The 26,487-nt window shown below is 35.5% G+C and overlaps 1 protein-coding gene across 1 annotated transcript; it reads left to right on the top strand.

Annotated features, from left to right (window-relative positions):
* The first annotated feature begins 270 nt into the window (after positions 1 to 270).
* On the top strand, positions 271 to 23,394 carry LOC119824052 (solute carrier family 22 member 22-like). Its single transcript, XM_038344269.1, has 10 exons — positions 271 to 672; positions 3,156 to 3,259; positions 4,566 to 4,720; positions 5,225 to 5,393; positions 6,225 to 6,348; positions 9,757 to 9,872; positions 14,022 to 14,236; positions 16,580 to 16,688; positions 21,362 to 21,564; positions 23,324 to 23,394. The coding sequence occupies exons 1-10, from the start codon at positions 271 to 273 to the stop codon at positions 23,392 to 23,394; spliced, it is 1,668 nt and encodes a 555-aa protein (XP_038200197.1).
* Positions 23,395 to 26,487: the final 3,093 nt, after the last annotated feature.

The following is a 26,487-nucleotide window of genomic DNA, read 5'->3' as shown; positions in this document are numbered from 1 at the left end:
CAAACCAGGGACTTTTAAAATTTCAATTCCCTGTCATTATGAATTAAAACCTACTGTTATCAATGTTGTGTATGGAATCAGATGGTTTATTACATTTTAATAGGCTGGCTGGGAATGTACACTTTGTTGGGAAAAGAATGAGCATTTCAAATTTCTGAATTTCTGGTCCAGAGAATATATATATATATATCATTTAAGCCATCATTGTTAATTTTTGTTTTCTATACCACATTATCTATGATTCTACAGCTGCCTTTTATAAGAATAGCTATGGCCGTTGATGAAATTCTACAGCGTGTAGGCGACAGTGGACGATTTCAAATTTCGAGGGCTGTCCTTTACATCATTTTATGTTTGCTGTCATCCTCTCATGACCTCATGGAAAATTTTACAGCAGCCATCCCCAATCACCACTGCAATGTAAAACTTCTTGACAATCACAGATCTGAAATTAATATAACCATGAACTTAACTACTGAAACTCTGCTGAAGATCTCCATCCCCATGGGCCCTGATCAGAAACCTGAAAAATGCCGACGCTTCCGGCATACCCAGTGGCATTTCTTAGATTCTAATGTATCAATTCCTAACAATACTGAGCTGGAGACTGAGCCATGCCTGGATGGATGGACATATGACCACAGTGATTTTACTTCTACCATAGTTACTGAGGTAAGATGTTTACATCTAGTGTTGACCGTGGAGCCCTGGTGCCATTTATTGAGATGTAAGACAGTTTTCACAAAATATTGAGACCTTGGAAAGAGATGAGAAATTGTGTGTGTGTGTGTGTGTGTGTGTGTGTGTGTGTGTGTGTGAGCCTGTGCATGTGCACATATGTGCCCACTCAGTTTTCTAAGAGAAATATAGTTTCAAAGTTAAGACTGGTAGTCTTTTGCCTTTGACACATACTTTATACCCCTATATCCATATTTCATATGGATTTTCCCCCATGTATTTGAAAAGAGAGTAACACCATCATTCTACAGAGCTTTTAACTGAATTACATCCAGATATTATGGTTGGCAGTGTATCTTCAGGACTCATCTTATTTGGGTGAAAAAAATCTAAGATCTATTATTACTGTTAATCAGCTTTATGATTCAGTTTATTAATATTTAAGGCAGTACCATTACATATTATGATTTTAGGAAAATTTCTGGGTAATATAATCATCTGAACATAATCATTTTAAATTCCAATTTTTCACATAAGTGATAACTATTTAGAGTTAGAGCGGTTTCAAGGATGACAATGAAAACATTTATAATACATTTTAAAACAGAAGTTCTCCGAAATGAATTTTCTGTAAGGGGTGAGTTCTGGAATATGTATACTACATATATCTATGCTGGAATTTGGGCTTGCTTGATATTTTGCATATCTTGAGTAGGTTACCACAGCTGCTATAACTTCATGAATTAGATAGCTATGATATGTTCAGAATATAGAATTTTCCCTGAGTTTTGGGGGCAGGTGGTATTAATCAAGATATAAAGATGTAAAATATTATATTTAGGACTGACCAGTCAGTCTCCTTTTCTAAGCTATTGAGTAATTCTTTGTCATCCACTGATTGGTCCCTATTGCTAGAAGACACTTCTCTAAGGATGATTGAGATAATAGGTCTACAGGTATACACATAAATATTTAGATGCGTTTTGGTTAACTTTTATTGTGTTAAAACACTATAGCCAAGGCAATTCATAAAAGAAAGTGTTTATTTTGGGTTATGGTTTCATAGAGTTAGAGTCCATAATGGAGTAGAGAAGGATTATCTGAAAGCTCACATCTTGATCCACAACCATGAGGCAGAGAAGAGGCTTTGGGAATTTCATGAATCTTTTGAAACCTCAATTTCTACTCCCAGTGATACCCTTCCTACCACAGGGCCATACATCCTCATCCTCCCTAAACAGCTCCACCAATTTGTAACCAAGTACTCAAACATAAAAGTCTTTGGACTCACTCAAACTACCACAAGAAGGCAATTTGATATTATAGCAATTGAGCAATGTAACAACGACAGGGCTTATGTTAGCCTGAACCTTGGACTCTTGACCAGTATTAACATGAAATTTCCCTCTGTGAAGCATGCCTCAAATTCTGTGGAGAAGTGGTTAGTTGTTTCATGATTGTTAAATCACATCACTCTTGCATGAGTGGATACATCTCTTGTTAGAAATTGTTTCATGTTTCCAAAACATGTTCCCATACTAAGACAAATATCTTACATTTTATAAAGGATAAGTAAATCCTCTTCACTGAAGTTGGAAAATGTAGACACATATTATAAAGTTAACTACTTCCATTTATTAAAATCATGAAACCATTAAAGAATATTATTAAGCTATTAAGAAAAATAAAATTATGAAATCCACAGGCAAATTGATGGAGCTGGAAACAATCATTCTGAGAGAGGTAATGAAAAACTAGAAAGAAAAATGTTACAAGTTTTAGTTCATCTTTAAATGTTAACTTTGAATCTTCACATATGTGCGTTTTGTTTCATATACTTACACAGGTCAGGAAATTATTAAGGGGGCATGGGAGGAGAGTTTCAAGGGAAGGGAGATAAAATGCACTGGCATAAAAATTTCAAAAGGAGTAATGGAATTGAGGTTTGGGAGGGTAAAGTAGATGAGAGGATGGAACAAAGGATGGAAGAAATAACACTAAAAATATTTAGAAAATGTTCCATGGATACCCAACTACTCGAGAAATAGCTTAATATATGATACCTCAGTGTGGTGTATGGTATATAGCTTCCATTTAAGGCTGAGTATTATGAAGTCCCTTATTTTCTCTGTGTTGACCAGTTTTGGATCTCTTCATTGATCATCATCTACTACTAATGAATAGAGACTGTTCTGAAAATAAGTGATTGATGCAATAATCTCTGGATATAATGTAATCATTAGGAGACAGTTAAATACTATGTATATTTAACAAAGTAATAGTAGTAGGCATTCATCTAGGGCCAATAACATGTCTAACCATAAGTTACCAAGGAAGTGATCATTGCCAATGTGAAAAAATATCATAACCTCTTTCTCAATATCCAGCAAGTATGTTATCTGGTTGTAATTGAGGCTTCTTTCCAAATACTATATATAATTATTCATGCTATGGTATCTTTTATTCATCTTTTACAGTGGGATTTAGTCTGTGATTTTCAATCATTCAAATACTACGCACAAGCCATCGCTATAGCAGGGCATTTGGTGTCTGGTTTAATATGTGGCATTTTTTCTGACAGGTAAGTTTCTTTTTTGACAAAGAACCATCTATGAAATTGATTTTAAAGAGTATACATTTTTATTAAAAGTTATGAACATTGAAAGAATCTAGGTAGACTGAATACATTGTAATGATAGGTATGTTCCAGAGAAATAAAAATCTTTGGAAGATTGAAATCATTATTTCAGGCTCCCAAAAGGTGTGATCATTGAACTGACCCACAAAGAATTAACAGGTTAACAGGTGGAAGAGGAAAAAAGGTAAGGGGCAAACAAAAGGGTCATAAAATGTCATGTAACAAATGTGATTAATGCAAAAATAGCATAGATTTAGCAATGAGAGACAAAGTTAAGAAGCTAAATTTGTAAGAATTGAATCTTCTTTTTCTCCTTACACTCGGTATATGGGAAGGCCAGAGAACTCTGACAACTAAAAGACTATGTGTATTTGAGGGGTGTGGGGTTGGAGAGTGTGTGGAAGGAGTGGGAGGTGGGAAGGGAGTGGGGATTTGGGTTGGTATTTTTTAAAGTAATAAAATCAAATAATAAAAAAGGAAAAAAATATGTAGTGCTCTTAAAATACTCATTTATAAAAATTAATTTGCTTGAAGTCCATAAGAAAGTTTATGACAGGAGGCTAAGAACATTTGAGTATGGTGACTGCTCAGGGAAATTTCTAGAAAATATTGAGTTAAGAGTAGATAAATGCTTCACAACCAGATGAGTAATGAGGCAGATTTGAAAACAAATCGGTTAAGAATGATATAATATTATTAACATATGTTAGTTATTAATATTTATGAGGAAGGATATAATTCAATTAGTATGTGTGGATATGCTTTGCAAGAAAGAAGAAAAGGTAGCAAAAAATGACGAGGATAGAGAGATGGATTAGTGCTTAAGAGTGCTTGCTGTTATTTCAGAGGACAGCAAGTCAACTCATATGTCCCAGTCTGGTCTCAATGGGTTTCTGCATCTCTCTCTCTCTCTCTCTCTCTCTCTCACACACACACACACACACACACACACACAGAGAGAGAGAGAGAGAGAGAGAGATAAAATTGTTTAAAGAACTTAGAATATACTCAGTGTGATGGTGTGATGGCTCCCTCAGAAATAGAGAAATGTGCTTCATTAGATACATAAAAGTAGTGACCATACATTGACATTTCTGTAAAGATAGATGACTTTTAATTGTTTTGTGGTGTTGGTAAAGGATCTCAGAAAACAAGGGTCTAAGAGTAACGAGGATTTCTGGGGATATGCCAATAATGTGTAACTAATCAGTTGTTACATTTTTCACTACTTTAACTGCTGTTACCATAGGTTTGGAAGAAAACCACTGCTGGCATATTCATGCTTAGCATATGGGATTTTAGGCACCTGCTGTGCCTTTGCCCCCAATTTCTTCCTTTACTGTGCCTTGAGATTCCTGTTGTCTGCCTCCATAAGTAATATTATAAACAACTCTACTATCCTTGGTAAGTTTGCCTTGATCTGTACATATACATTACATTTTGCTCTTGAAGTCATCTTCCTTAAATGGTGTTGGATAGTGTGCTGGTTAGTTTTGCCAACTGGATACAAGCTAAAGTCATATGGGAAGAGGGAACCTCAGATGAAATGTTTCTATCAGAATGGACTGCAGGCAAGTGTGAGGGACATTTTCTTAATTAGTGATCAATTAATAAGCTAGGAGGGCCTAGCCTATTTTGAGTGGTCCTACCACCATGGAGTAGGTAGTCCTGCATTATTCAGGAAAACAGACTGAACAAACCATGGAGAGCAAGACAGGAAGCTGTCTTGCTCCATGGCCTCTACTTCATTTCCTGCCTCCAAATTCCCTTCATGTCCTTACTTCCCTTCATGATGGTCTACAATCTCTAAGATGAAAGAAACCCTTTTCTCCTCAAGATGTTATTAGCTATGCTGATAAACACACCAGTAAAATGCACACTAATACAGAACTCATTTTTTTCTTTTAGTTTTAGAAGAAACCACAGCACGGTGGCACAGCACAATCATAGTACTCAGTGGACTGTCCTTCAGCATTGGCCACTCCTGCCTTGGGGGACTTGCTTATTTGCTTTCAGACTGGCATATGCTGCAACTTGCTTATGCCTTGCCCCACTTCATATTTTTCATTGTTTTCTGGTACGTGCACTTTGATATACATACTAAACAATTAAATTCCAATGATCGTAATGTATGATGGTGTTGTTATGTCTACTGAGGAGTGTTTGGCCATTTATACATTAACTCTGTGCCATTTTAAAGTGCTATATGTAGAGAAATAAATTTAGAAGTCTTAGGAAAAATCAATATTAGGATAATTCCTTCAGTTAAATTATAAAACTAAGTGGATGGTGGCTCAAAATTTCATTTATGTATCACTTTGTTTTGCACTTGAATGTTGAGATCAAACCATAGGAAAATCTAGCTACATGGCAGTCAAGGACAGAGAAGTTTGAAAATAGATACTTTTAAATCCATCTTTAGGAAATTAAAACAGTCTCTTTTTTCTAAACTCAACTACTCAGATAATCTTCTAAGCTTAGTCTTCTCTGGGATAGAACATAAGCTGTTATTTTAAATAAACAGTTTAAGAATGTAGTAATATTTTTAATTTGGAATAGGTGCATTTTTGTATTTAAAATTTGTGAATTTCAATTTAGAGTTCTGTGCTGAAGTGGCAGAACTTTTTTGAATTAGAGTGCTATGAAACATTTAGAATTTGAATAATGAAATCTTTACTCCTCTGTAAGAATAAAGGGTTTGTTGTTTTCCTAGCTGCAAAAAAATATTAAGAGGCTTAGCAACAGGGTATGACAGTGGGATTCATGCAGAAATTGAAGGTTGGTTAAATTCTGGAATGTTCTCTATTGGTAGGAGGGAGCATAGCTATAAATTTATTCTTTTCCTGAATAAAAGAGGAATGTCTTTGGACCTTAATATGAACTGCCTTTCTATTCATCTTTTAAACAGCTGGGGGCCAGAATCAGTCCGGTGGCTAATGATCACAGGGAAAACAGAACAAGCAATAAAGGACCTACAGAAAATTGCCTTCATCAATGGGAAGAAAGACATCACACATAACCTAACTACTGAGGTACTAGAAACCTGTTATAATTATCTTTAAATTTCTCACTGCCACCGACTAATAAACACCACAGTGAAATTATAAATAAACATACCCAAGAGCTAGAAGAATTTGGGAAAGATTCATATTAAAAAGATTATTATGGCTACTCTTTTAAATTTTTTTAATTAAAATATACCATTTTCCCATTCAGTTTCTCCCCTCTAACTCCTCTTACGATAATCTCATCTGTTGCGGGAACTCCTTCAGCAGATAGCCCTCAAGATACTGGCCCACTTTTTGTGTGGCCACATGTACTATATATACAGATGTAGAAAAGTGAGCCTCATTCTGCACATAAGTAGTTGCTATATATTTGCACCTAAATACATCAATACAATATTCTCAGTCTATTTACTGCTACTTACATGTATTTGATTTCAAGGATAACCATACAGTATTGTATGATCAATTAGGAAAACCATTCCCTGGAGACAATTATTTCTATCTCTTTCAAAATTTCTTAGTTGCCTATAGCTCTTTGTCTTGGTTGGGGGGGTGGGCTGTGAAAGACTTTCCAACATCTCTATAAGTCCTGGTCTTATTTAGGCAGCCATATTGTTCAGGTATTATGGGTAATGTCCCCTTCTATTGTCATGAGACGCATAGCACAGAAGACTTCTTGATCCTCTGGCTTTTACTATTTCTTCTCTCTCTCTTCCTTGATGATTCCCGAGTCAAAATTCTTAAGAGTTGTGCAGTATATGCATCAAAAGAGGTTGGGAACTTTATGATCTTTGTATCTTGATGAGTTGTGGTTTTCTGTAATGGTTTTGTTCTTTTGCAGTGAGAATTTTGTTGGTTCAAGGATGAGAATTGTATTTAAAGGTATAAGGGCAAATATTTAGAATGCAGATTGCAATTGATTCTGGTTTAGTTAAGTGATGGTAGAAGTCTCTCCTCTAAGATCGTTGACTCTCTAGCTCTAGGGATCTGGCTAAGTTTCCAGTACCAGGCACTGGTGGGGCCTTAAATTCAATTAGAAATCTGTTGGTTACCACCAAGATATTTGTGCCATTATCATACCATTAGTGATATTTTGTGATGCTGGCCTTTGTTGTGATTCATACTCATCTGGGTAAGACTTTTGGTTGTTTCTTTCCTTTAGCAACTTGCACAGCACCCTCCGGTACTATGCCAACAAGACCTCAGGGAGGTATTAAGGTTAGATCCAGTTCACATCCACTAAGTCCTGTGTACAAAGCTCATGGTCTCTGTGGCAATAGGGAATTACCTTCAATGATTAGGAGACAAGCAAGACAACATCTATAGTCTATATTGTATTGGAAGTCTCTTAAACTCCACTAACATGAAATGGTATTTCATGTGCTTGGTACTAGAATTTTTGTTAGATCATCTGTTTATCTTTGTGTGTGCACTGTCATCCCAAATCTGGAGATTTGGAGCTAGTAACGAGAGAGAAGATAGAAAATGTCTGTCAATTTAATATTGACAGTATAATATTTTCTAATTTGATACATTTTACATATAAAGTTGATGTTTTCATTATTTTTCTTTTCTGCTAAATTAGTTTATATATTCTGCAGTTTTATTGTCCATTCATCTGTTGAAAGACTTTTTGGATGCTTCCATTTTCTAGTTATTATAAATTTATCAGTAGTGAACATGGATGTATAAGTATCCTTTTAAAACAATATTCCTGACATTTGTGAATTTTCAGCATTATCTTAAGATTATGTTGAAAGGGTGAAAAGAATTGAGTAGAGTAATATGTTCAGGTATTTCAGAAGTCCACAATGTATTCGTCATACTGGTCATGGAAGGAAAGTGTGTGTGTGTGTGTATGTGTGTGTCCCCGTAGACTTAGTAACTTGATTTAAAACCTAACATTAATTTACAGTTTGTGTACATTATCATCATTTTCTAAATGAAAAAATGATCAAAAAGAACATTGTTTTGGATTTTATTTTTAAAATGCACCATGGAGAAATGCTTTCCGCTAGGGAAGATTCACCTGCTCCAGTTGGTTATCCAGTACCAAATGACCTGCCCTGAGGTTGTACTCACAGATAGTCTTATATGGACTGAGCTGGTGGTGTTTATGTATACAGGAATATATATATGTATATATATATGTTTCTATATGTGTAACAGAAATGTAAAATGTAAAAGAGGCCATGGATTTGGGAGAGATAAAGGATGTGCATGGGATGTGTTGGAAGGAATGGAAGATAAGATGTTATTATAATTTTAAAAATATAATTCGCCATACTCCATTTCTTTAGTAAACTAATATTTTTATATGGTGAACAAGTTTTGATTGTCTTAAGGGATTCACAGAATTGCCAGGCTAATTACAGTCATTGTACTTACTATAGAAAAAAGAAAATAAGTTGAATAAGTCTAGCTGGTGTCCTGGATATAATGTAATATGTACACGTTGAGGAAAAATGATAAAATAAAATGTGTTGCAGATTTGTGTTTTGGATATCTGTAATTACAGGCATCATAAATAAGTGGTTAGATATAAGTATTTCCATTCTTGATCATTCTATATTTTTTTTCAATTTAAGCCATAAAAACAATTAGTTAAAAAATATATAGTATGAAATTCTCAAAATTAATAAAAATATATTTAAAAACTAGATAAAATCTTTTAAAATATTGAGTCCTATGGTTAATAGTTAATGTATAATTTTACTGAAAAATTAATTTCACATAAAATTAATAACAGTATAAGTTATATACAAATCTGAAGTGATGCAATAAAAATTAACTGGAATTTTTCTAGTAATTAACTAGATACAAGACTTGATTCACTATGAAACAGCTATTAATTAATCATTTATAATTAGTACAGTTGGAGATTCTTAGGGAGATTTTGATAACTGTCATTTAGTTTGAGCACAACCTAACTAGTTATAACTGTGTCTGACCAAACTGCACCAATAAGAAACCTATGAATCATTAGCAAGTCATTTCTATAATTTTTATTAGGGAATAGTTTCATAGCATATAATATATGCTTGTTCATCTAACCATTTTGAAATATATTTCTCTTTATTTTTATTTATTTGCTTTAATATTCTAATTGTACTTATTACTTATTTTGTGTACATGTGTTGGGGCACACACTTGCCCGGAAAAACACACAGAGGTCAGAGGACAACTTGTGGGAATCAGCTTTGGACTAGAACTGTGGGGGCTGGGATTGAACTTAAGTCATCAGGATTGGTGGCATGAATTTTACCTTATGCATTTTGCCAGTCTCACTTTCCTTTTAGATGGTCTGAGTATAAGCTAGGCCACAATGGCCTAGATTATACAACAGACAGGAGTGGAATATAATTTGCGATAATTTGTTTCTAATTTTTGTTTGATCTAAATTTTTTGACTTGACCTTTTATTTTTCTGAAGGTTATGCAATGCAAACTTAAGGAAGATCAGAATTCAACCAGCAAACATTTCAGAATAAAGGACATCATTATTAACCCCATAATGCGTAAAGTACTGATTTGTAATTCCAGTATAATGTAAGTAGTTTACCCTTTCCTCTTCTAATACACAGTCAAAATCCTGGGAGAACATATGGGATAAACAAACATCTCTCCTTTTATTCAAGACACTAGAATGAAAAATGCAAATACATGTAAGGAAGAATAAAAGCAACTTATATGGGTCATATTAGGTCATATTATTTTGAAATGCTTCATGGGATGATTGCAATTTACTGGGGCTGGAGAAAGATAAACATGAAATTAAAAAGGCTATTTAGACCTGAACTAAGTTTCACTAAATAATAAGGAAGACAAATATATATTTTGTTAAACTGATCAGTTTTATTCATATCTCGATGCAGTAAACCTAAAGGCATAACACTGGAAACAAATCCACACACATTTTGCTTCAAGTTTTGCTCAAGGCTAAGCTTCTTAAACATACACACACTGCATGTCAAACTCTTCCACTGGAACTAGAGCTGCAGGACATGGATATTGAGCCCAGGCTTTTCTATACAGTAAACGAGCACTAAAAACAGCTCCATACTTCTCACTAGAGTTATTTTATAGATAGATGGACAGGCATCTGAAGAACTCTCCAGAGACCCGATTCTTTATTGTTTGTATGTAGCAAACACTTACAAAATCTGGGTGAGCAGGATATAATATAAAGTAAAAATTGAAATATGATGTAAGAAAATCCAAAGACATGTTAAATATACTATCACTTTATACATTTTTAAAGGAAATTACCATTTCTCAAACAGTAGGAAAATGAAAAGACAAACTTAATTTTTAGCCTCTTGAAAAAGTACATATTAAATGATTCTATTGCTGCATAGACTTTTTAATTGATTTTATTGAGCTTCATATTTTTCTCTGCTCTCCTCCCTTTCTATCCTCTCTCATTGAACCCTCCCCATGAACCCCATGCTCCCAATGTATTCAGGAGATCTTGCCCTTTTTCTACTTCCCATGTAGATGAGATCCATGTGTGTCTCTCTTAAGGTTCTCATTGGTGTCTAGGTTCTCTGGTATTGTGATCTGACTGGTTTTCTTTGCTTTATGTTTAAAAGCCACCTATGAGTGAGTACATATGATAATTGTCTTTCTGGGTCTGGGTTACCTCATTCAAAATGACGTTTTCTAGATCCATCTATTTGCCTGCAAATTTAAAGATGTCATTTTTTTCTGCTGTGTAGTACTCCATTATGTAAATGTACTGCAGTTTCCTTATCAATTTTTTGATCTAGGGGCATTAAGGTTGTTTCCAGGTTCTGGGTATGACAAATAACGCTGCTATGAACAAAGTTGAACACATGTTCTTGTGGCACAATTGGGCATCCTTTGGATATATGCCCCAAAGTGGCATTACTGGGTCAAACCCAGCCCTACACAAAATACTCTTTCTTTAAGTTTTTCAATTTTGTGGAGTACAGGTTTTGGAAATATGACCTAATGATTCTCTGGATTTCCTCCGTATCTGTTGCTATGTCCCCATTTTCATTTCTGCCTTTTGGTTAGTTTGGATAATGCTTGTCTATTTTGTTGATTTCATCTCTCAATTAGATATTTTCTGCAGTCTAGTTCTCCTGGGTGAGTTTGCTTCTTTTTGTTCTAAAGTTTTCAAATGTTCTGTTAATTCACTAGTGTGGGATTTTTTCCAGCTTCTTTATGTAGGTATTTAATGCTATGAACTTTCTTCTTAGCATTGCTTTCATTGTGTCCCATAAATTTGGGTATGTTGTGTGGTCATTTTCATTGAATTTTAGGAAGTCCTTAATTTTTCCCTTTATTTCTTCCTTGACCCATTGATGCTTCTGGTGAGCATTGTTTAATTTCCATGTGTTTGTGGGCTTTCTGGGATTAGTGTTGCTGTTGAATTCTAATTTTAAGCCATGATGATCTAATAAGATACATGGGGTTATTCCCTTTTTTTTGTATCTGTTGAGGTTTGCTTTGTTACCTAGTGTGTGGTCAGTTTTTGAGACGGTTTCATGGGGGTGCTGAGAAGAAGGCATATTCTTTAATGTTTGGATAGAATGCTCTATAGATGTCTTATAAGTTGTTTGAGTCTAAACATCTGTTAGTTTCCTTATTTCTTAATGTTTTGTCTGGCAAACCTGAGTTAATTAGCATTTTAAAGTCTAGTCTCTTGAGTTCCTTATATATTTTGGAGATCAGACCTTTGTCTGTTGCGGGGTTGGTGAAGATCTTTTCCCAGTCAGTAGGCTGCCTTTTTGTCTTAGTGACAGTGTCCTTTGCTGTTCAGTGGTGCGAATGGAATGTTGAAGTCTCCCACTATTAGTGTGTGCAGTTTAATGTGTGATTGAAGCTTTAGAAGTGTTTCTTTTACATATGAGGGTGCCCTTGTATTTGGAGCATAGATATTTAGCATTGAGATTTCCTGTGCCTATTATGAAATGACCCTCTTTTTCTCTTTTGATTGATTTTAGTTAGAAGTCTATTTTGTTAGATATTAGAGCAGCTACACCAGCTTGTTTCTTAGTTCCATGTGATTGGCAATTTTTCCCAACACTTTACTCTGAGGTATTTATGTCTGTCTTTGAGGTTGAGGTATGTTTCTTGTAGTAATGTACAGATTTTTAAATTATCTTTATTTCTTCAGTTCAGAGTTAACACTCATGGTTCTAGTTCTTTTTCATTTATTTACATAAAATAAGACACCAGTGAGGGGTTTAGAATACTTGTTAATCTTTTAATGGACCAGCATTCCTTTCCCTGTACCCATGGCAACTAACTATTGTCAGTAACTCCATTATTAGAGAATCCAACATACCCTCTCCTGACCTCTGGACACACAGAAATACATACAGGAAAAACACCCGTAGACATAAAATAACACTAAGTCAATAAAAGCTGGTGTGATATACAATGAAATAATAGAAATATGTCTCTTACTTTATATATTAAATGAATTCAGAAAGCTGATCTTTGAAGCAGCTTATCATCATAAAATTACATTATTTAAAATATAAATTTAAAGTGATCTATTAAGAACATCAGTAATACATAGATTTATTGTTTATATATATTAGCTTGTCCTACTAATTATGATATATATATATATGCATATATACATTTTTTTTTCTTTTCTTCAAGACAGGGTTTCTCTGTTGCTTTGGATTCTATCTGGGAACTAACTCTTTTAGACTAGGCTGGCCTCAAACTCACAGAGATCCTCCTACCTCTGCTTCCCGAGCACTGGGATTAAAGGCATGTGCCATCACCGCCTGGCTAATGATAACATATTTTATATGTAATTAATTATTATATGTAGTAATTATAATGTGTATATATAGTATAATAATTTCAAATTAAAATTATCACAATTTTCAAATTTCAGAAGGCTTATTTTATGATTGAGTCACAATAATAAAAACACAGAGCCAGATATTGGGGTTCAAACTGAAGACCAGGTAGCAAAGCAGCCAAGATACTGGCTCTCACATCAACCTCAGTTTGAAAATGGTGATTCTGCCTCCAGAATTAGATTGAGACTGAGAGCTGTCTCCTCCCATTTATAAGACTCTCTAGTTCTGGGACTAAGGGTGTGCACCACTACTACCTGGTTTCTATGGCAAAGTAGTGTGGCTACTGGGATTAAAGGTGTGTGTCATTGCTGCCTGGTCTGTAAGGGTGGCCAGCGTGGCTGTTTTACTTTTCTGATCCTCAGGCAAGCTTTATTTATTAAAATACAAATGAAATGCTATTACATTTCTAAATGAAATGTCACTACACGTGATGTTATTTTTAATTCTAACAAAATTATAAGTCAGTCTAGTGTATTATAAATATGTTAAACTTCAAACAAATATTAAAGAAATTATGAATCTCTCAGGAATATATCTATTTTCCCTTTGGATCCTAATACACTTCACATCTAGTGTCTATCAAGGCAGTGGACTAAGTTCAGAATGTTTTTAAATAAACATTTACTTATATAAACTCTACTCAGTTTACTGATAATTTTTATCATTATCTTATTTTAATATTTTTTTTCCTTCTGTGACATTATAAAACTCCATTTCATCCCATACTTGGGATATTAAGTTTTAGTTGTATCTTTGAAGGAAATAATAATCCCAAATGAGCCCCCCCACACCATAATAAAATATTTCCATGCCTCAATTGTTTGAATGACTCTATGCTTTCTTCCAGTTTTGCAGAACTTTTCAGTGGTTATGGTATCTTGTTGGATATTCGAATTTTGGGAAAGAACATATTCCTGAACCTGACTCTCCTAGCAGTGATAGACATACCCAGCAAATCAATTACATATTTTATAATAAGAAGAGTAAGACGTCGTCCTTCAATTGCTTTTACACTCCTTACAATTGGCAGTTGTATTGCCATCACCATATTTATACCTGAAGGTGAGACTTCCTCAGTCTTTAGATCCTCATTATTAAGATATATCCATGTACACATGGCTTTCCCAATAGTGAATGTATCTTACTCTGCTGCCTAGAAGAGCATTAGAATATATTAACTTAACTATTTATTTTATATAATTATACTTGTATGTGTGCACATAGACACATGTGTATGTACATTCTATGTGTGAATGTATAGACATACCAATGTGAGTGCCCTGGGAGGACAGACACATTGGATAACCTAGAAGTGGAGTTATATAAAGTTTCTCATAAGCTGTGCGATGTGGTTGCTGGGAAAAAATTCTGATCCTCTGCCAGAGCGGTAGGTTCTCCTAATTGAGGAGCTATCTTTCCAGCTCCCTCATTATTTATTCTAAAAGAGCTTTCACATTTTAACATTTATTTATTTACTATTTATATGGAAACAGTGGAAAGGATACAATCATTACAAGTAATATTTCCACCACACAATCAAAACTAAAATGTATAGCTTTCTTCAACGAGATTTATTTCTAGTCAAATTTCAGGATAAGAAAAATGACTACAGAAAATTATATTGGGTTGCACGGTGAATTCTGAATTCTTGGACTGGGTTAAGAATAGCAACAGGGAGCTTGAGCCCATTAATTTCTATACAGAAAATGACATGTGGGGACATGTGGAGGTCAAAGAACAACTAACGGTAGTTATATCTTTCCTTCTACTGCATAAGCTTCTGGAACCAAAACAGGTCCTAGACCTTGATGGCATCTTTACCTTCTTCCTCATCTAACCAGTGCTACAGTACATTTTAAAGTACAGTACATTTAAGTGTACAGTGCTGTACATTTTAAAGACTGCAACTTCCTTAATAAGAAGAATTCCGACTTTATGGCATCCTTTAAACTTGGGAGTTCTACAAAAGATATCACTAGGAAATATTATGCATTACCAGTCATGAAAACAGTCAATACTGTAAGGCCTATATTAACAGTATGTGCTTGGCATGAAGATATCACGTGGAAAGGACAGTAACTGTCTACAAACAAGTAGACTTTCTAGTGCCCTTGAATGTCGAAAACCCTAAACCCAAATGGGTATTATTTGGCAACAAATGCACAAAAAGGATGCGTTAGGAGGCAGACGGAGGACATGTGGTTTGGAAAACGGGTTTCATTGTGTTAATAACCTGTAAACAACGAGGGGGAAAGAGATGAGGAGGAAATTGATTACAAAGTACTTCATTGTCTTTGACTAGTAAATATTTTATTGAAGCTCTTCACCAATAGGAAAGGCATGCTTCTTTTGGCATGACGACATTTCAGAGCATTTATTTAAATCATGTAAAGCTGAAACCATGAGCTGTCATTAGTTTGTATTGGAGACAGGTAGAATCAGGTGAGTGGAGGTTTCCTTAGAAAGAAAAATGAGGGTATTTGATGCCCATCAGATCCTTCTGTGGTGTGTGGTTGTGACTAGTCCCTGACAGGAAGTAACTAAGAGGTTTATTTTCAGTGATGGCTTTAATGGGAGACAGTCACTATTATGATGGCAAAGGCAAGAGGGCCAGTGGCTCCATGGAGTCGTGAATGTGTGGCTAGAGATAATCTCTGAGTCTTACTTTCCAGGGAGATGGGCTTTGCTATTTTGTCATGAGTCTGAGACTGGGGTCCTTGAAATGGCCTGATCTTTTCTGTTACACATATTCACTCAGGAGTTCATTCACTCAGAATAACCTATTACCACAGTCATTTCTAAGTATTCTATTTTTTTTTATTTCTGTTGATGTCTTTGCCCATTTTTCATCCATGCTATCTGAAATCTTGTTATGTAGTGTTAGGAGTTCTTTAATATTCTGGAACTTAATACTGTCAGGTACATGTATGTTGTCATTGTATAGAGTTCATTTTCAGTTGGTGGGAGTTCACATACCTCGCTCTGTAGTTTTGAGGAAGATTTCCTATATCATTATTGAATGTGATGTTGGTAGTGAATTTTCATATATGTCCTTAATTATGTTGAAACAAGCTCATTTTATGAATGATAGTTAAAACTTTTTTAAAAAAATAAAGATTTTTTGTTAATATGTTTGTTTTTCTATATTCAGGTTTGTTTTTATTTTATTACTTTTTCATGTTTTCTGGGTGGATTTGGGTGGGTGGGTGGGTGGGGTAGAGAGGATCTAGGAGGAGTTAAGGGAGCAGAAACCATAATCAGAATGCATTTTCAATAGAAAAAGCAGTGCTTGATTCCAGATAATGTCTTAGTGTTCAATATTTTAGAAAACCTGTGTAGTTTTTTAAATCAGAGATCAATAACTACTAATAAAATAATCATTTTCTCCCTTACCACTGTCTGCAGAGATGTATGTCCTGCGTCTTGTTCTTTTCCTGTTGGGAAAAGGCTCCTTTGCAGCTTTCACTTGTCTGATTCTAGCCTACACCCAGGAACTCTCACCAACAGTGCTTAGGTAAGGAAAGAAACTGCCAAGGTTCCCCCTGAATACTCCTGGAAGTTTCTAGAAAATTTAAATGAGTTAATAGGCGTCAGTTTAAGAGGCATTTCCAGCATTTAATCTACTTTAAGGAATATGCTCTGATCTGCTGCTAAGAATATGTATTCCATTTCTGTGGGCTGGAATAGTCTATAGATAGATATCTGTTAGGTCTATTTGATTTGTGGTGTGGTTTGATTCTAAAGTGCATGCTGCAGTTTAGTTTGGATGACCTGTGCCTTAGTTAGGATTACTATTGCTGTGATGATACACCATGATCATGGCAATTTGGGAAAGAAAATGTTTATTTAGCTCATGCTTTCACATCACTGTTCATCATCAAAGGAAGTCAGGACAGGACGTCAAACAGTGAAGGAACCTGGAGACAGCAGCTGATGAAGAGACCGTGGAGGGGTGTTGCTTACTGGCTTGCTCCACATGGCTTGCTCAGCCTGCTTGCTTAGAGCATTCAGGGCCACCTTCCCAGGGATGGCACCATCCAAAATGGGCTGAACCCCCCCCCACCATCAATCTCTAATTAAGAAAATACCCTACAGGTTGGTCTATAGCCCAATCTTATGGAGGCATTTTCTCAATTGAGGTTCCCTCCTCTCGGATAACTTTAACTTGGGTCAAATTAAAACAAAGCTATTCAGCACAATCTGTCTGATGGCAAATGGGATATATGTAATGGGTTGTGATTGTGTGTGGGTGATGTTTTTGTCTAGATGTGTAGGAGCAGGGGGATGGGGGAGTGGGAGGAGAGAGTAATAACAATGAGGCATAATTACATATGCATGAAAACATCTTAAATAAACGCAGTAACTCATAAGTCAAACTTAAAACATAAAATAAATAAAAAGTGTCCTCCAACAATCTTCAGAGTTGAATGGCTAGCATGTAAATTAATTTGGCAGGTGAAAAAACTGCTGTGCTTTCCCAAGTCCATCTACATCACCATCCTTGGAAAACTCTGATCATATGCACGTTTCCACACACAGACTGCTACTGTCATCCTTCTCTATCTCTTCAGGCTTAAAATAATAGCCTAGCTTAGCCTATGACTTTATATCTCTGGTGGCTCAAGGAACACCTGTATACAAAGTCTGAAAAGGCGCCAACTTGAAGATGAAACCAAAGTAAAATGTTGCCGAATAAGGAATGGGTGACACACAGCACCATAACCAGTCCTGTCACACATTCTTAAACATGCATGTGTGTTTCAGAAGATAAGAGCTTTATGTTCAGGACTTTCCATTGCATAGCTGAGCCTACACGGGTTGTTTGCCAAGCAGGGTACTCACCTCAGAATTGCTTACTGATGCACTTTTTATTAGCCTGAAAGGACTTTCTAAGGGTACTATCTTCAGTAGAGAATCTTGAACATTTTGATTATCTAAACCGTTTAATATGTAATGGGACAATATTGACAACAAGATAAAACAAATTTCTTTTGGAAAAGTTACTAAAAAATCTTGCTTATTGATTTAGTATTTATATTTCTTTGTGGTGGACCCTTCTTTTCTCACATAGTATATCTTGATTATGATTTGTCCTTGCTCTACTCTTCCCACTCACCTCCCTCCACCTCCCTTTCCATCTGGATCAACTCCTTTTCTGTCTCTCCATAGTAAGAACAGGCTTCTAAGAAATAATAATAAAATGTAACAAAATAAACGAGAATGAGGTTAAAAACAAAACAAACAACCCACCCAGAACTATCAAAGTGAAGTTAAACAAGGCAAACACACAGACAGAGAAGAGCCCAAGAGCACAAGAATCGGGGACTCACTTTTTCACACACTCATAAAAACACTAAACTGGAAGCCATACTTATATACAGAGGACCCGGAGCAAATCTGTGTGGGCCCTGTGCAGGCTGCTTCTGCCGATATCTCGGTGGGAACCTCCAATTGCCACACACCGCGCCCCCGTGTCTGCATTCGGTGCTCTGGCACTCAGTTTGTGAGCTTCAGGCAAGGGGCAGGAGGTTAAAATACACAAACACACACACACACACACACACACACACACAGACAGACAGACAGACAGACAGACAGACAGCGACATGGGTCATCCTTGAATTCCCCCAAAATGCCCCCCTTTATTGTGTTCAGGGGCAGATTATATAGAGATAGCCACGCCCCAGCCAAACCCACCAGAAACCACTCTCCTGCCATCAGGAACTCCTGAAGGTCCCGTGCTCAGAGCAGCTGTAGGCACTCAGATCAGGGGATTACAAGCAATTCAGGATCTGGGGTCTCACTGCTCCCAACAGCTTCAGTCTTTCTTAGTTCATATGAGCTTTGTTTATGGTGATTTAGAAGCCCTTGTTCTCCTGGTGTTTTCTACCCCCTCTGACTCTTAATTTCAGCCTCCTTTGTAGCAGGGTTCCCTGAGATCTGAGGGGGGAGGGATTTGGCAAAGACATCCCATTTAGGAGTGAGTATTCCAAGGTTTCTCTTTCTTTCTCTCTGTGTAATATCTGGCTGTGGGTCTCTGTACTTGCTTCTATCTACTGCAGGAAGAAATTTCTCTGATGATGACTGAAGAAGATGATCTATGAGCATAGAAGAATATCATTAGGAGTCATTTTATTATTTTTTTTAAAAGAGCAATAGTATTTGGTTTTACCCTACATCTTTGGGCTATCTAGTCTCTGTTTCTTGGTGTAGGGTATGGGTTCCATCTCCTGGAGTGGATCTTACATAAAATCAGACATTGTTTGGTTATCCCACAAGCTTTGTGCCACTATTGCCTTATGCATATCTTGCAAGCCTGACATGATTATAGATCCAAAGTTCTGTGTCTGGGTTGGTGTTTATGTTTATCTTTTAATACTATATAGACTACCTTCTTGTACCAAAGACACTAGGAAGAAAGGGTTTGAAGATTCTGTGTAGAAACCAGCTCGACCTCTCCATGTTCAATGAATTGTCTGGATGTTGTCTTCAGCAATGGGACTTTGATAGCAATTTATGAAGAGCATCCGAGTGTCTTGACAACAGTCTGGGTTATTTGAGGATTCTCGTGTGATTCCTTTGGCAACTCAATGTTGGATATAACCCAATTTTCCACTAATGGTGGACTATTTTTATTTAATCAGTAAAAATTTCTTATACTCTTATCCATTATTACATGTTCTGAAGGCAAAACTCTTCATTACCAACTGCCACTTCTTTATTTTGAACTACCTAAATAAAAAAATAAGTCTTCTTAATAAATCTATTTTTAGATAACTTTCAGGGATTCTATTCTCTTAGAACAGAAGACAGCATGCTTTTGTTTGTTTGCAGAGGACTTAATGAAGCCCTTAGTGGGGTACAGGGCATCTAACAGCAAGACATGATTGATCGATAACCTTGAATTTACCTGATAAAAGCTAACTTTTTAGAAAGTTATGAATAGAGAACCATCATATTTTGTATATAGGTGGTTGTCGTATTATACACCATTAAAGCCTTCCCATCATATTAGGCATCCCAATAATATAGGCACTGCTTTTTATCCATTATCACCCATAAATTCTTTTTACTGTTTTATTAGAATGTTATTATCATTTGTGGGAAATAATATAAAACACAATTAACTGAAAATGAACTTTCTTGGCAAATCTTTTCATCAATAGGCAATTCCAATGTGTAGCCTCAGTGCTGGACTACACCTGCAAAAATATTCCACTAGTAATTCAAATTTAATTCCCTGAAGCTATCCCCTCCTCAGTACTCACTCCTCAACTATGTACTTACATGCATATGATCCCAAGTGAGCCAATGGTTTTTTCTGGCTTCTTTAATTTTTTAATAGTTACTTTTGACATTTATAATTTAATACCCATAAAATATGCCCACTCGAGAAATTGATTTTTCTGTAGATATCAAATGAGAAAATTCATGTAAAATGGCAATTTCATGTAATTGTTTGAAGAAATGATATGTGAACTTGAATATTAATTAGATTAAATTACCAATATACTTTTTCTACTCTTTAGATTTCATTTTTGTGACATGTCTCCCTCTAAATTTCTATAAGAAAGTACCATCAACCAAATATTGAATTTCTAATTTTAAAACTATTTGTGCTAAATTTTTCAATGAATGTCCATATGCCAGGTCAAGACTTACCTGAAAAGAAAAAGAAGGAAAAAAGTAAAGTTGATTTTTTAATTTTAAAGTGTATATAGATTTCCATATTTTTAGTGTAAACGAAATAACTAAATATTGCATGCTACACACTAAAATATTATTCTTATTAATTTTAAATTTAAATCTAATTCATCTTATTTTATCAAGTAACCCTAATATTGTACTCAATGAACATTGATACAATATCTGTTTTGCCCATTTTAAAGGTGAGAAAACTGAAAATCATAATAGGCTGTATATTTTGTTGACCTGTAGAACTAGAACTTTAAACACCTTGTAGTATGTCCAACAAAAGCAGAAGTCTGTGTCCATATGATAAAAATGCTTTTTATGAGACTCTAGAAGGCATTGTGATATGTAGATATATACACAGCATTAACGACATTGGATGCTAGGAAAATCCACATTGACCTTGGGTGATTTCGGATATCTGTACTGAAAATGATGCTATTAAGATAAAGCTTGTATATATTCAGGTTTTGCATTTCTGGTCTATTTTTGAAGGTCTACTCTATTTGGTGTTTATAATGTTGCTGCCCGAATAGCAGCAATGTTGTCTGCACTAGCACTTGTTACTAGAAAGTATTTTGTACACCTCCCTTTGATTCTCTGTGGGATCATACCCATAGTGGCAACAATCAACATCTACTTTCTGCCGGAGACTTTAAATATTCCACTTATGGACACTGTTAAGGATTTGGAGAAAAGGTGAGCTCTTATGCTGAGGTGATTTTGTCTGAAGGTAGGGTATGTAATTTTGAAATGGCTTAGGATTACATGGTAGACTTATATATGCTAATTTGATAAGGTTAGGACTAGAATATTTTGGCTAATTTTGTTAATGTTATGTTATTATACATTTATAGTTAAGACACACAACTGTGATTGTTTTTACAAAATAATTTTAATATATAAACAACAAATCCCATAGTATCTTGATATGTTTGCCAATGAAATTTGTTTATTTGTATAACATTTCATATAATCCATGACTTGGAATGCATACTTTCTATATTGTATACTATAAAATTGGGTATGTTTTTCATATTCCTCTGTCATCTATCTAGTCAGATATTCATATATATTATGTAATATCAGAAATATATATATGAAAATGCATAATCAGAGAGTGTTAGTAAAAGAACTAGATACGGAACCCAAATCATTTGAAGTCAAATATTGCTTTATTTCTGCTTTTCCTAGTGGTCTTAAAAGTTATATATTGATCATTACCATTATATATTAAGCATTAAACATTATAGTTGAATAATCAAATTTAAAACTTTCCAAATATCTGTGACATAGCAGTGACTGATAATAGGCATGCTATTTATACCTTAATTTAAATGATTGCTTTTATAATTTCTAGACCGTTAAAGCTTTTAACACAGTATTTTGATGATGATGGTCATAGATATAATGCTATACATGTAATTGTTACCAAAGAATTTTTGTAAAATAATCTGTCTTTTCCTAAAACATCAGTCATTGTCCTAGTGAACAGTGAAGAATATGATAAACCTTTCTTTGACTGTTTCCCATTTCATCAGTGTGGAAATTACACAACCTTTTACAAGAATTTCATTTGTATTTTCCCATGTAATCAGCACGGGTACCTGCTATGGTCTACAATGCTTTTGCAATTATTACATAAATGAAAAACCTGACCATGAGCAAGCTTGAGTAAATTATTAAAAGATTTCATACCCAGAGTGGACTGGACCTTCCTACAACAATGAGTAAACCCGCCTTTCCCCCCAAAACATGTGCAAAGCCCATTCTAATCTGGGCAGTCCCTCAGCTGAGACTCCCTTCTCAGGAGCCCATTGGCTGTGTCAAATTAAAACTTAAAGCTAACTATGACAATATCCACGTATGTATCTACTTGGTATCTGTAAAAATGTTTCTTAAAACAGAGCATACTATATATATATATATATATATATATATATATATATATATATACCACCATATGTGTCACCTCCACATGAATAATTTGTTTCCAAATAATACACCATCTCATCATGGTATACACAAATCCCAGATGATGACGTAATGACTGCATAGACCTGCTGACACGCCACAGGTCCACTATGCTGGCACAGATCTGCTGACACGCCACAGGTCCACTATGCTGGCATAGACCTGCTGACACGCACAGGTCCACTATGCTGGCATAGACCTGCTGACACGCCACAGGTCCACTATTCTCTTTCAATTTTTATAGTTTGCAGATCAAGAACATGAGTGTTTCACATTTCATATGTCTTCTTTCATAAAGCCAGTATTATTTAAGAAAAGTAATATATTTCTGATATGTTGGGAAGTCTGAATGAATATTTAAGGGAGGTGGAGAGGTGTAATAACTTGTGAAATACAAATAAATTTTACTTATATATATTTTTTAACATTTCTGTCTCACTTGAATGTCCATTCATCTAATGCTTTTCTATTTCTTTGCTTCCTGGAAAAGGTTGATGAACAAAAGCATTAATAAAAAAGAAGAGCAAGACTTCTTGGAAACGACAGAGTGTTAAAGAAGCCAAAATTCACGGGGCTTTCATAAATATAAACGTCCTCATTCTGCTCTGTACTCTAGAGACTTGATCCACTGATGGATATCCATAATATACTTATTAAATAAACCTACTGTAAAAGCAAATCTCCATAATATAGATGCAATACCTAAAGCTTTATTAAATACTGGAGTAAAGGTTCTGTTCATGAAAAAAATTAAAACAGATCTGTACAAAAAATAATTTGTCTTAGTATTAAATGAAACGAGTTCTTTTTAAAATTAAAAATTGAGAACAAACTGTCCAAGAAACCAACCAATTCTCTTTTTGTGATTGTCCTGAAATATGTATGTTTTGATTTGAAAAGTTTGATGGTAAGAATAGGGAAGTTAGAGACTAACTAACAACTTGATAATCATTTAGAAGATAAAAGCAGTACTATGGTTTTTAATTGTTTGGTAGTTCTTTTAAAAACTCCCACATATTGACAACTACATATATGATGAGTTTGGGATTACCATGTTTGTAGACACCAAATGAAAATATATTAGCAATAACTAGAACTGAGAAACATCATAAGTAGAGATTATACACTCAGACTCTCTTTCCAGGTTTTTGGTAGTGAGAAGCGAGTTAAGCGCATCTGGTGAGGGACAATATCTGCGAATTGTCAGATGTCAAAAAGCACACGGAAAATATTTGCATCCTCTATGCAAATTTTCTAATAAAATCTGGATTGGAAGGAACAAATTACACACGGTCTTAAAGGCTCAGAAATTTTGCACTCTGGAAGCCTCTAGGCCAGGCCAGTGTTTCATGTGTTATATTTTAAAGTCCGCATGAAGCACAGCACGCCTCATAACCTCCTTACCTGACTTCCACATGGGATGAAGCACAAATGATGAACATGGGTGTGGGAAGCAAAAGTGAATCAGAGTGAATACATTTTCCAAATTCAGGATACTCAAAAACATTCAAGACAGATTTTCTCCCTCAGCAATTTCATAAGCCAATTCTTATTTTCTGAAAGTTCTCCATAGTAAGAATAGTGCTATCTTCTCCCTAAAGTTGATGTAGGTTTGAGAGAGGGAGCGTACTAATCATTTGTTGGTATGGTCATAGTTGCTCGAAGGGAAACTGTTTACTAAATTGATCCTTTCAATAATGGTATTGTGAAATACACACACACACACACACACACACACCACACACACACACACATCTCCAGTGGTGTGTCATATATGTCATGCGATGTGTCACTGTTTATCCACCATTCCACGGGTGAGCATTTGCATTGTTTCCAGTGTTTGCTATTCTAAATATAGAACAATGGCCGATCAGAGCATCCATCAGTTTCTCCCAGCTCCAGGTCTTTTGAGGGTGGGAAGGCATTGAAGTTTCAGAAGCCAGCAGTTAGAATTATGGAAACAAAGACAGAAAACCTGGCATTTTTATAGAGTAGAATTGAGGAACAGCAAGAGCTGCAGCACCCATTATTGAAAACAACTGGGCATAAACTGTGCCTAAGCTGAAAGACATAGCGAAAGGCTCTGAAAAAAGCATTTGCAGCCTCCCAACACTAAGCGGAACCTCAATCTCACCAGATATGGCGTTGGAGTCTAGCATACTGTCACAAGCCATGGTCTTTCTTCACTCTTGCGTTGGGTTTCACTAGTGGAATTGGATGACATTTTGAAATGACTCATCTGAGTTTTCAGCTTAACACTCAAAAGTCTCTCTATTGACCTGAATCCAAGACCTCCCAGCAAAGGTCAGGAACTAATCCTATGGATTCTATTAAGTGAAAGACTGGAGACATACGCCAATTGTTAGGCCATGAGAAGCAGGTCGGAGATGTAGGAAGGGAAGTGGTTTATTCCCCTTCATTGCCACTAATTAGGAGAGCTAATTACAAGAACTCTGGCATGGGAAACAAGTGGTTGGAAATAGTTACTTATTGATGCGAAATTACAAAAAAAAAAAAAAAAAAAAAACCCAGAAATTAGGAGAATGGGCCACATGAGCTTTGCGTGTCTGCTAGCGCTTGGTGCAGACTGCTGAAACCTCACACTGGGTCCACATATGCGATAATAATTCTGGGGACTTCAGACCAGCTGACAGGCTGGTAGAAAGCTTGCTACCCATTCAGCTCCATTCTAAAGAGTGGGGCAGTGAATAGTAATTGAACCCTTCCCTCCATTCCTTATAGATTTTTGGACAGACCAAATTGCTTTAAACATTTACATATGCTTTCATTCTAATTTTAGGGTACTTTCTCTGTTTTATTTTGCTCTCATTTCTCTTCTTTCTTATTTCTAATTTCTTTATCTTCTTTTTTCCTATATTTTTTAAAGTTTGGTTCTCACTGCACAATCAGTGGAGCCTGGGTCATGTAGTTCTTGTGCTTCAGTCCACTAAGCTTTTGGCTTGCAGGCAGGAGCAGGAACACTCAGTTTTTTAATACTTAATTATTTAGTACCTTCTCCTTTCTACTGACCCCATTTTAACTTTCTTTTTCAGCTGCAACAATTTATTCTCTTGTTTCTCTATTCTTATCTTTCCTCCTCTTATTATAATTCTTTCCATTGCCCTTTTGTTGATTGGTCCTTTTCTTCTTTACTGCATTTTTCATGTGATATTTTCATCTTCTCTTCTTTCAAATTTATTCTTGTGTTTAATTTTCTTATCTTCTTTTCTAGCATTATTACCTGATTTAATTTCTTAAAATAGTATATACAATAATTCCTTGAGAATTTCAGGTAATGAATTTGGATCACAATCAACGCTAGTTCAACTCATTTTTAAACCCACCCTTTCCATCCTCTACCTCCCTGCCCACACAAGGGGTTTTCCTTCCTTCGCCCCCCCTTTTTCCATCCAGTTGCATTTGTACTGCCCACCTGCCCTCGGGCTTGGGGCTTGCTTCAGAGTGTGTTGGAACTGCCGGTGTCATACCGTTAAAAAGTTTCCTCCTCAGCTAGTGGTAAGATTTTGTGCCCACTTCTGCACCTCCTTGCTAGAATTTTGTGAAACCCGTTTGCCCAGATGTTTTGCATGTTGTCACAATCACTGTGAATGAATATGTACAACCGCCCTGCTGTGTCAGGAAAGCAC

This window comes from Arvicola amphibius, chromosome 9 (assembly GCF_903992535.2).
Source record: "Arvicola amphibius chromosome 9, mArvAmp1.2, whole genome shotgun sequence".
Taxonomy (NCBI): Eukaryota; Metazoa; Chordata; class Mammalia; order Rodentia; family Cricetidae; genus Arvicola; species Arvicola amphibius.
Note: the sequence above shows the minus strand (reverse complement) of the source record. Positions and strands in the feature narration are given on the sequence as shown.